Genomic DNA, 12377 nt, shown 5'->3' with positions numbered 1-12377 from the left:
TCAGCAGGTGATGGGATAGACAAGATGCAGTATTATGTATACAACAGAAGGAAACTAATCCATGCCACACGCAGGCAAACTGAAAACGTCACGCTAAGTGAAAGAAGCCAGTCGCAAAGACCACATAGTGTATGATTTCATTTATATAAGATGTCCAAAATAGGCAAGTCCATAGTGACACAAAGTAGATTAGTGGTGGCCAGGTGCTGGACAGTGAAGGAGGATGGTAATGACTGCTAGCAGGGTTTCCATTTGATGTCATAAAAATATTTTTAAAATAGTGGTGTTAGTTGTAGAACTCTGAACATACTAAAACACCTTGAATTGTGCACTTTAAAAGGTGAATTTTATAGTGCGTGAATTCTCTCAAAAAACTGATACAAATGTTCTTGAAATAAAATGTTTTTATTCTAATTATGAAAAGAATACTTGCTGATTAAAAAAGATTAGATTCAGGTATAAAAATTTGAAAAACAAAGCTTAAGGGAATCACAATTCCAACTATTCAGTTTGCATTATTGACACTCCGGTATGTATCTTAGAGTATTTTTAGAGTGCATTTCTAATTATTGAGAGTAGGGAGAAATAACCAAGTCACAGAAGAAGAAATAAATGACCATATTCATTTCAAACTTTTATTCAGTATAAAACAAATAATGTCGTATTTCAGAATTTATCAGTCTTTCATTAGTAGCCTTTTCAAACAATTTATCTTGTAAACTTAGCTAAACTTTAATTTTTAAATGAAATAAATGGATTCTGGATTTTCTACATTTCAATATTGCAGTCTACAAACTAATCTTAAAATATTGTGCACAACATGGTCCCTCTGCCTGAGGCCTGTAGAAAACTCATACCACATGTGATTCATCACACAAGTTCAACAGTCCTGAACTATACTATGTCCAGTTTACCCAGAGGAGTTCACTAACCAAACTGCTATAAAAGCTTCTAAACACATACTCTCAATTTCTGCACTTATTCTGGTATGTTCATACAGTAGATTACCATGTAGCCTTAAAAATAATTTTCTCCAAGAATATTTAATTCCATGGGAAAAGATTAATAATAAAAAGGAAAATGGGTTAAGCAGTACAAATGACAATCTTTTAAAAAATACCTAGTTTTTCTAATTAGAATAAAGGAGGTTAGAATGATTATCTTTGGATGTTAGGATAAAAGATTATTTACTTATGAATATTTTAGATTTCTTACTATGGACATGCATTACTTTTATAATGAAGATATTTTTAAGTTAAATCTTATTTGCAATAGGTTCTCTTTAAAGTGACAGTGATAGCAAAATGGCTGGCACTTAGTAACTCAAGAAAAACCTTTTTCAAATTCGTTTGACACTTGGCAAACATTTTCAGGTGCCTATCATGTGCCAAGACATGGTTTGGCAATATGAAATTTAAAGATTCATTAATTAGATTCTCTACACTCGGAATGTTGATAGAGGGCAGTTCTTACCCTCAAGAAACCCAGGATAAGAGGAAAGCAGACGTGCACTATAGGATAGCGCATGCTAAAGGCTGTGACAAAGAGGTGAACAGACCATTATATCCTTTAAAACCTTATGATCTTATAGAAGAAATTGTGCCTTAAAATCAGTACCATATGGCAGGCTATGAAAGTACAGTATGGGAGATTCAGGAAAAACTCTTAAGGATAATAACACTATACTAAATTTACCTATATTTTTATCTTCTAGATTTCAGCACAAAATGAACATAATTAGGGAAAATAAGGATTTGGCATGTTTCTACACAACAAAACATTCATGGAGGGGAAAGTAAGTATTTCCGTTGATTTTATTTTCCTATGCTTCTGTAAGCTATTATTTTAAACATTAACTCTTTCAATATCTTGAGTAGTGTCACACAATTCAATGATGCCATTCAGCCCTTCTCTTCTGAAAAGCATATGTGCATATTTTAAATGCAAATGCATTTAGAATAAATTATTTTTTTATTTTGACATTTCTGGCTTTCTGTGTCTGTCTTGGAAGGAGTTTGGTAAGAATTATAAGTAACAACTAAAAGGAAGTAAATCAGTTATCCACCCTCTTAGATGCTGTCGATTCATGATGACGTTAGGCAGTAGTAGCAGAGTGTTGACTTCCACAACTTACTCTCCCAGAGACTAGCCTTGTGTGATCAACACATTTTCATATCCATTTGATTGTCAGAAAATATACCCGTAGTACATTTTATAATTTTTCTTTAGGCCTGTAATGAAATTTTAAAATTGGATTTGACCTTTTCTTTTTCTTGGGAGAGGGCAGTGACATTTTTTTAGTAACTTGCTTGGTCAGATTAAGGTATAGATGTTTATTTCCTTTTTGTAAAATGGATGGTAATTCCTGCCCCTCAGATTGCCGCAGGATTAAATGATGTGATATGGAGTGTGCGATGGTTTTTAAATCATGCCTTAAATACATTGAGTATTCAAAGAATGGCACCTGTTGACCATTAGAAAAAAATTTTAGTCTCTGTTCCTTTTGAATGGTAATAAGTAAAATGCGTGTGCCACACTTTGACAAATAGGTGACCACATTATTCCAGATCAGGCCTCAGGTAGATAAAACATGACATATGTACAAAGCCAATAACTAGTTTTTATTCTTAACTTTTAATTTTTTTGGTAATAGTGTGGCAACTTTTTAGTATGGTGCAACATTTGAATTTTGTAGTGTTTCTGGTTCACTTTGGCAAACGGACTGTAATTTTGAAAGATTTGAGTATTTAATTTTGTTTTCTTTTGTATGAGCTTCTACATTAGCATAATTGTTACTTGTAGAATACTTGTCTTGAAATTTTTTATTCAGTTAATTTTATTGAGTAAAGTTAGAAATTTGGCACATCCAAGGTAATATGAGACTGTAGTTCTTTGAAGCAGCCTTAAAAAAAATTGTATATTTAAATGATCCTTATTTTTTTCCTCAAGTGGTAGACTGCTCTGATCATCATAAAGTAACCGTTTTTAATACAATTATAGCATACTGATGCATTATTCTAAAGAACAAACTTACTGTAATACTTTTTGCTTTGTGAGCTTGTTAGTAATTGTGATCATCTGGAAAATTTTTTTAATGTTCTTAAAAAGTAGTGACTAAGACTTAAGTCCTCTTTTTTTCTCCTTTTTTGTAATTGGAGAACTGCTTCTGAGCTTGGCAAATTCCTCACCCCCATCATTCGTTCATACCTTGAAACTTTTTTGTTTTATTTTTATAACAGCTTTATTAAGATATAATTTACATGCATAAAATTCATCCTTTAAAGTGTACAGTTTAGTGGTTTTTAGTATATTGTAGAGTTGTGAACCATCACCACTAACTGTTTTCAGAACACTTAAATAGCCTCCAAAAAAATCTCAAAAAATATTAGCAATTGCTTCCCTCCTCCCCACTTCCCAGAATCTGGCAGTTACTAATCTACTTTCTGTCTCTGGATTTCCTTATTTAGGACATCTCATATAAGTGGAATTATGCAATGTGTAGTATTTTGTGACTGTCTTCTTTCACTTAACATGATGTTTTCAAGGTTCATCCATGTTGTAGCATATGTCAGTACTTCATTTCTTTTTATTGCCAAATATTATGTCGTATAGATATACCACATTTTGTTTATTCATTCTTCAGTTGGTGGACATTTGTACTTTTTCACTTTTTTACTGTTAGGAAAATGCTGCTATAAATGTTCATGTACAAGTTTATGGGTGAATCTACATTTCCAATTCTCGTAGGTATACCTAAGAGTGGAATTGATGCTATATGGAGTTATGTAAAGTTATATGGTAAATCTATGTTTTACTTTTTGTAGGAGAGTCAAACTGTTTTCAAAAGTGGCTGCAGCATTTTATAGCCCTACCATTAATGTATGAGGATTCCAGTTTCACCACATCCTTACCAACACTTGTTATGTCCATTTTTCTTTTTTTATTTTAACAATCCTAGTGGGTATGAAGTGGTATCTCATTGTGGTTTTGATTTGCACTTCCTTTATGACTAAGATGTTGAATATTTTTTTATAAGCTTATTGACCATTTATATATCTTTAATGAAATTTCTGTTCAAATCATTTACCCATTTTTTAATTGGTTTATTTGTCTTTTATTGTTGAGATACGAGTTCTTTATATATTCTGAATATAAGTTCCTTATCAGATATATGATTTGTAGATATTTTCTTCTGTTCTGTGGCTTCTCTTTTTCACTTTCTTGATGGTATCCTGTGAAGCACAGTTTTAAATTTTGATGAAATCCAATTTATCTATTTTTTTCTTTTGCCATTTGTGTTTTTGGTATCACATCTAAGAATCTGTTAGCTAATCTAAGGTCTCAAAGATTTATGCCTGTGTTTTCTTCTAAAAATTTTATAGCTTTGATTTTGAGTTAATTTTTGTATATAGAATAAAGTAGGTAGGGATCTAGCTGTATTCTTTTGCATATGGATATTCAGTTGTCCCATGGCTATCCTTAATCAGTACCATACTGTTTTGATTACTGTAGCTTTGAACTGAATTTGAAACCAGGAAGTTTGAAATCCCAACTTTGTTCATTTTTAAGATTATTTTTTGGCTGTTTTGGATCTCTTGCATTTCTACATGAATTTTATTGTCAGCTAGTCAATTTTATAAAAAAAGACAATTGAGGTTTGATAGGGATTGCATTGAATCTGTAGTCAATTAGAGGAGTATTACTAACTTTACAATATTAATTCTTATTCACAAACATGGGATGTCTTTCCATTTATTTAGATCTTTTAAAATTTCTTTCAGCAGTGTTTCGTTGTTTTTACAAATACACACATTGAAGCTTTTAACTTATTGAAAGTGCCTACATTTTCCAGATAGTGATAGTTATTTTATTAGGTCATATATGTTTTGTGGCACCAAAACTTTTATTATACTTACCCATTTTATGTGGCAAATTATAATATAAGTTTAAAGTATTTCTCATCAGTCTTAATGTAAAAAATGGCCAAAATTAAACATTTTTTGTTGTTTCAGAGTTTCTAATTGAACCCTCTCTCTAGAAACACGTCTGTATACAACAAATTGTGCATGTGATTTTGGGGATATAGGGCCTCAGTTTTAAGAGACTTCATTCATGCCTGTGTATATACCGCTAATCCAGCACCAACATTTCAGGAATATATATTGATAGTGGCAGTAAAAATGAATAAATATTTTTCTTTTAATGTGCCTAAATTAAAGATAACCTCTACAGATATTTCTCTTGTCAACAAAAGAAATTCCAAACCCAAAGAAAGGTTTAAAGAGTTTATGTAAGCCAAGATTAAGGGGCTAGTCCTTGTTGCAGAATCTTAAAGGAGTGAGAAAATGCTCCAGGGCATACCAGTTTTGCATTTTATTTTATATTTAGAATAAAAGGAGAAGGCTGAAATTCATTGGTGATAGATTAAGGAGAAGCGGGGTGGGGAGCGAAGTAAAACAGGGAAATCAGCGAAGTAAAACAGGGATTGGATAAAAAGTAAAATGGAGAGATACCTTTTTTTGTGTGTGTGTTGGTGGGTGCAGGATAGGTAATGTTTAACATACATAGTTAACAGAGGTGTGCGAGTAAAAAATAATGAGGAATGTTGGAGTAGTCTTGCCTGGTACCAGGGGTGTTTATCTTTAGAGGTCTAGAGAAGAGATCATGTTGACGTTTTAAGTATGTTGCTCTAGATGCGTGACAGCAATGGATAGAGCTTGCTCAAGGTAAAGATTAATCTATCGTATAGGCCTTTGGGCATGATTTCCCATCATAACCCACTCAGGAATCTTATAATCAAACATTACTTTCATTGATGAGCTTGTCAGGCTTGCCAGCATAGCCCCCTTTTTCGTTCATAACCTTGAGGATATTCATGTGATCCATTTCATTTAACCTTTGTAATAGTTTTCATATGTCTCACTTTGTAGCCACTACTTGTGCATTTATTAATTCAGGTCTATTCATCATCAGCCTAGACTCCTAGGCTGGCAAAGTAGCCTTTCCTCTGCCTGTCATTTTCCACTTAAAAAGCACATAATTATGTTTCTTCTGGAAGGAACAGGAAAGGAGAGTAGATTTCAGGGGGTAAAAAGCACTTTTCTTTCATAAAAGAGCATTTTCTTTTTTTGCCTAAACAAGCTATTTCTGTTAGGAAGGATGATGCATATGTTTCAGTTACAGCAGCAGTGCAGATTCACTATGGAAACGTCAGAGTAACGTTCAGAATCTACCTGTGGATCATTTGCATATATTAATTGTAGCAAATAGCAAATGGTCTGAATTTAAAAGTAACATTTTAGTATCTGAACAGGATTTTAACTTCAATACATTGGGATATGTGGTGATCATTCTATGAAATTCAATGGCAAATGCCCACTACATTCATAGACAGCCCACCTAATGCCTAGATAGAGGAAATTGAGTTACGAGTTGAGGAAAAGTGAAACTGGTGAATTTCTGAAACCTTTCTTCTAAGTAGGAATAGAATCCTACAAAAGAGATGCCCTTCTCTTTAGCTGCCTGGCATTTACACACCTCACTAACTGATAGCCCTAGGCATCCTGAGGTTTTTTTCCCTTGCTTTATTAATATAGGCTCTTGACCCTGCCAGACTCTAACCTTAGATGAGTCCATTCTGAATTCTCTTTGTGTTTTCTTTGTGTAACACTTTGCAATTATTATCAGGCAGTCTGAAATATGAACATCTTTTATCCAGAAGTGCATGTAGGTTACATCTGTTTTATAGGAATTTTATATTTTGCACACAATGTTGTATTAAAAAGTAGCAAAGGTAGTCTTTCCAGCATATGATACTGGAATACTGGGATATCATGCAAAAAATACATGCAAAAAAATGAATCTAGGCATGGACTTTAACTCTTCACAGATTAACTCAAAATGGATCACAGACCAAAATGAAATTCAAAACTGTAAAACTCCTAGAAGATAACATGGGAGAAAAACCTAGATGATGATGGGTTTGGTGGTGACTTTAGATATGACACCAAAGGCATGATCCATGAAAAAATGAATTGATAAGTTGGACTTCATTAAAATTTAAAACTTCTGCTTTGCAAAATATACTGTCAAAATGTAGAGACAAGGTGGGAGAAAATATTTGCAAAAGACATATTCGATAAAGGTCTGTTAATCCAAAATATACAAAGAATCCTTAAAACTCAACAATAAGAAAACAAACAACCTGATTAAAAAATTAGTCAAAGACCTTACAGATACCTCACCAGAGAAGATATACAGATGGCAAATAAGCATATGAAAAGATGCTTCACATCATATGTTATCAGGGAAATGTAAATGTAGAGATACCACTACACATTTATTAGAATGGCCAAAATCCAGAACACTGACAACACCAAATACTGGCAAGGATACGGAGCAACAGGAACTCCCATTTGTCACTGGTGGGGATGCAGAATAGTATAGCCACTTTGGAAGACAGTTTGGTGGTTTCTTACAAAGCTCAACATCCTCTTACCATATGATACAGTAGTTACACTCCTTAGTATTTACCCAAAAGAATTGAAAATTTATGTCCACATAAAAACCTGCACATAGATATTTATAGAATCTTTATTCATAATTACAAAAACTTGGAAGTAACCAAGATGTCCCCCAGGTAAATGGATAAACTGTGGTACATCCGGACATTATTCAGTGTCTAAAAGAAATGAACCATCAAGGCATGAAAAGACATGGAGGAAACTTAAATGCATATTACTAAGTGAAAGAAGCTAATCTGAAAAGGCTAGGCGCTGTATGATTTCAACTATATAACATGGAAAAGGCAAAACTTTGGAGACAGTAAAAAGATTAGCAGTTGCCAAGGTTTAGGGGAGAGGGAGGGATAAATAGGCAGAGCACAGAGGATTTTTAGGGGACTACTGCGTATGGTACTGTAATAGTGGATACATGCCATTATATATTGTCCAAACCCATAGAAACTACAATGCCAAGAGTGAACCTTAATGTAAATTGTGGACTTTGATTGATAATAGAATGTCAGTGTAGGTTCTATCAATTGTAACAAATATTCTACTCTGGTAGGGGAAGTTAATAATGGGGGAGACTGTACATGGGTGGTGACAGGGAGTATATGGGGAATCTCTGTATCTTCTGTTTAATAGTGAATTTAAAACTGCTCTAAAAAATAATTTTTAAAAAAACTAGCTTCATTTGAACTAGAAAAAATATGGACCTTGCATCATGGAATTTAAATCCTTTTAATACAGTAGGTCCTCAATAACATTCATTCAGTGTCGTTTCTTTACAACATTAATGAGATGCTTTAGGAACTTTTGTTTATGTCAATTAGCCTATGGTAAAATTGGTTTCATTATATGTCATTTTACCACAGTTCCAAGAACCTATCAGTGATGTTTAGTGAGAACTTACTGTCCTACATTTCATGGGATGCCCTTTATTTCCTCTGGGACATTTCTGAGTTATTGTGACAGATGTTTGCACAGAGAGTATGTCCTATACATTCTTTCTTTCTCTTTTCTGAGTAGTACAACTTCTGATGTGTTGAGACCTCTTAGGTGAAGCTGATCTTTCAAGTGGAGTTTGACCATGATCAGAGTGTCCTGGTAATACAGCCAGATGAATGATCAGTTTGCCTATTTTGTTCTGTGTTTTAAATGTGAATGCAGCAGTCATAACTGCTGGAAACATAATGATGCTAATTACAATTAGTTCAGAAACTCTTGGAGTTTTGAGCCCCTCCTCTATTATGGAATCAGCAGTATAATAGCAATAAGAATAGCAAATACATTTATCAATTGTAAACAATAAGTGACAAGCACTTTACATGAATTATTTCTTTTAGTCCTCACATTATGAGGTAGGTATACATGTTATCAATATCTTCATATGGGGAAACTGAAGTTGAGAGAGATTAATCAGGATATCGGAGGATACATAGAAAGCGAGTTGTCTAGGCAGTATTCAAACCCAGGCAGTGTGATTACAGAGCTGGTGGGCTTAACTATTAAGCTGTAGTACTTCCTTTAGCAGTGCTTACCTTTGATGTCCTAAGTCTTTGAGAAATCTTGTACTTTAGTTTTAGTTATCTTTAATTTCACCTGATGGTCAAGTAATTGGATTCTCAAGCTTTTAATAAAAGAAAAACCCTAGATTCTGCGAGAATCCTAAAGGCTTATGGAAATTGGTGGCCAAAACATATTTTAAATGGTCGAAGGAACTAGGGTATTCAACCTCGGGAAGAGAATTCAAATTGAAATTGACAGAAAAATTAGATATGTTCTGTGTGAAGCTGAAAGACAGAACTTGGACCAGTGGGTAAAATTTATGGGGAACATATATATTGGCTTAGTTCTAAAGAACAGAGGTCAATATCTGCTTTACTGGGAAATGAATAGAGTTAACTTTTGGGGAAGGTTAATTAGTTCCCTTGTGCGAGTAGTCAGCCATTAAAACTAGGTAACTTTGCTCAGGATACCATAAGGGTTCAAGCTACATGCTATGGAACTAGACTAGGTAACATAAAAATTGTCTTCCATCTCTGATTAGATCTGTCTGGATTATTTAAAGCCCATTGCATAGGCTAACCACTGAAAGGATTGAAGATCTTAGTTTTAAAAGTAATAAAGGTTTTATGAGCTTAAAAAATTTGAGAACCATTATTTTATAGGAAACATAAGTTTTTTTCTGTATTTTATAAAAAGAAAGTAATGTTGAATTTTGTCTACTTTGAGAGAACTGAGTAATACAAATTTCTTTGCATAAAAGTATAACCATGATGGTAGCCAATATTTTTGTAGTATCTCTATTGAACACTATTGTATATGCCTAATTGATATAAGCTAGTTAAGAGTATTCAAGTCTGAAATTACTTTCAAACAATGACTGACGAGTATCTTAGCTCTTACTATTTTGAAGTTTATTTCATATATCTGAATTAGTTAATTAAATAAGTAAAATGTTGAGAGAAAAGTAGGTCTCTGAGGGACTCTCTTATTTACTACTATAACACTGAACCCAGCACAGTGTTATGTGCTCTTCAAATACTGGACTTGTCCATGGTAATACTTAATACAGTATCTGAGCCAACATGTTAGTTGTTTTTTTTTAAGTTGCCATGTAAAAAAAATCATGTTATAAAAAGTTGTGTCAAAGAGGAAAGCAATATTAATAAGGACTAGAAAGTTGAATGATATAACATTTTTATTTGCAGGAATTAAAGTAACATAGGAGCATGTTTGTTTTAGTTCAAGTTAATATAAGTTTGTCTGCTAAAAAATCTGAACATCACTTGTCAAATCCAAAATTCGATTATATCTGCAGCTTTTGCTTCAGTGATCTTTGCTTTCAGATGATCTTTCTTCTCTTCATCAGCTCTATTATTAGCACAGTGTTTTTTAACTTGTTTATATCTTTATCACCAATTGATATGGGAGCAAAAGGCCCCACAGATAAAGTAGTTGCCTCAGTTTTTTATTTACTTAAATAGCATTAGTTTCCTAATTCTAAGTAACATATAGTTAATGGGTAATATAAATCATATTTCTTAATAAGCTATCACATTAGAATAAATCTGTGAATTATGAAAACATAAGGAGTGGAACAAATACCAGCTCTCTCTATAGGCATTTATTGATGTGTGTAACTAGTTTCGAATAAAAAGGAAACAAGTGCAGTAAGTAAAGTCAATAATGATTATTAATTTCTCAGTTGGGAGGGAAAATGTTTGCTTTCACATTTCTTCATATTATGTATATGGCATTATCTGTCATAAATTTCTCATGTTTTACTTTATTTAGTCTTTATTCCTTTCGTAATTTGCTTTTCTATAGCTGTATTTTTGTAATAAGAACTTTTAGTATGATAATTTTTAACAATTAGCCAACAAATTCATCTTAAACCTATACAACAGCAAATTAATTTATAAACGGCAGTTTCTCTCTGCAGATAGTGAATAAAATGTACTTTCATAAGAATATGGACTTAAGTCTTTTCCTAATGTTATAAGGGTTATGAGTAAAAAATTGGTGTGAAATTAGTTGCTATTCGACTTATGTTTTATTTTAAAAGCAAGAACAAGTCTATGGCCATGCCACCCTGAACATGCCCAATCTTGTCTGATCTTGGAAGCTAAGCAGGGTCGGGCCTGGTTAGTATTTGGATGGAGACCACTTAGGAATACCAGGTGCTGTAGGTGATTTAAAAAAAAAAAGGAGCAAACCAGAGGATCATAGATTTGAATGCATGTTGACTCGTTGGATAGATTGATCTATTTAGCTATTTGACAGACATTTATTGAGCATCTCTGTATGCAGTTCTGGGTACTACTATGGGTTTCTAAGATAATGAAGACCTGTACCTCCCTGAATTTATGGAATCTTTGTCTATTCTTTATGACTTAGGACATTAGTGGCTTAGTAAAAGATTTAAAAAACTTAAGTTACAAGTGTTGTGACTTATGAGATCATTCAGATTTTAATCTCTAAATCTAATATCCGAGGGGGCTTTTTAGGTATTCTTTGAAGGTTTGGGGCTGCTATAGAAGTGTTTTAAATGACCTAAATGCATTTGCCTTATCCTTAGAGGGAGGTTCAATAGCCATTCTAGAGGAGAGAGTCATGGGAGCTCTTATGGAAGAAGGGAAGGCAAAGAGAGGGGAATGGAAGGGAATTCTGAGAATTTTCTTATGCTTTCTTCTTAAGGAATGCTTTAGAGTTTAGTATATATCTGAAAGATAGCTAGCTCTGAGTTTACTAGTCATGACAGTACTTTGGGCCTAATGGACACATAATTCTAGGATTCTTTTGTTGAAGGATCTAGAATGTGTTCTCCCAATATATGGCTATTTAAAAGAAATAATTTAAATAAAAAAGTTAAAATTCAGTTGCATTAGACACATTTTAAGTGCTCAATAGCTATATGTAACTTATGGCTACCTTATTGGACAGTGTAGATGTAGAATGTTTCCATCATCTTGGAAAGTTCTTTTGCACAACACTAATCTAGATGATAAAGTTACAAGAGAAAGATGTTAGAAGGGCTTAGTTGTACGAAGGAGATTAATATAGAATTGCAAAATATATTTTCTTAACTGAGCTCCCCTAAGACTTGGAATGTGACATCAGTTGACATTTGGAACATTTCAGGCATTTAATTTTTATACTTTTGCTACCAGAGTAAAATAAACAAATTCTGCAGGGAAAAAAATACTTGTATTATATGGTAAAAATTAATAAAATCTATTATTTTTTCTCAAATGGAAATAACCTTATCATTTTTATTATATAATGTACTGATTAGAAAAAAATAGACTAAAAAATTAAAATATGAGAGATTTCTCTCGATCTTAATAGAAATATTTCTAGTGTGTTAAG

General features: G+C 32.9%; 1 protein-coding gene and 1 pseudogene across 4 annotated transcripts in view; both read left to right on the top strand.

Moving 5' to 3' along the window:
• The window catches only part of DNAJC13 (DnaJ heat shock protein family (Hsp40) member C13), a 108231-nt gene that overhangs the window by 15732 nt on the left and 80122 nt on the right, over positions 1–12377 (top strand). For 2 of the 4 annotated variants that reach the window (XM_023529553.1, XM_023529591.1), the window contains exons 2-3: positions 1434–1548; positions 1715–1795. In XM_023529553.1, coding sequence (XP_023385321.1) covers positions 1526–1548; positions 1715–1795 — 104 coding nt within the window. In that variant the 5' untranslated portion in view covers positions 1434–1525. The remainder of the gene's footprint in view (positions 1–1433; positions 1549–1714; positions 1796–12377) is intronic. The other 2 variants (XM_011370305.2, XM_011371085.2) reach the window with 1 other exon arrangement.
• On the top strand, positions 11083–11200 carry LOC111736502 (annotated as a pseudogene).

The sequence above is a fragment of the Pteropus vampyrus genome, unplaced genomic scaffold, assembly GCF_000151845.1.
Source record: "Pteropus vampyrus isolate Shadow unplaced genomic scaffold, Pvam_2.0 Scaffold1, whole genome shotgun sequence".
Classification (NCBI taxonomy): Eukaryota; Metazoa; Chordata; class Mammalia; order Chiroptera; family Pteropodidae; genus Pteropus; species Pteropus vampyrus.
This window is presented reverse-complemented; position numbering and strand designations above follow the sequence as displayed.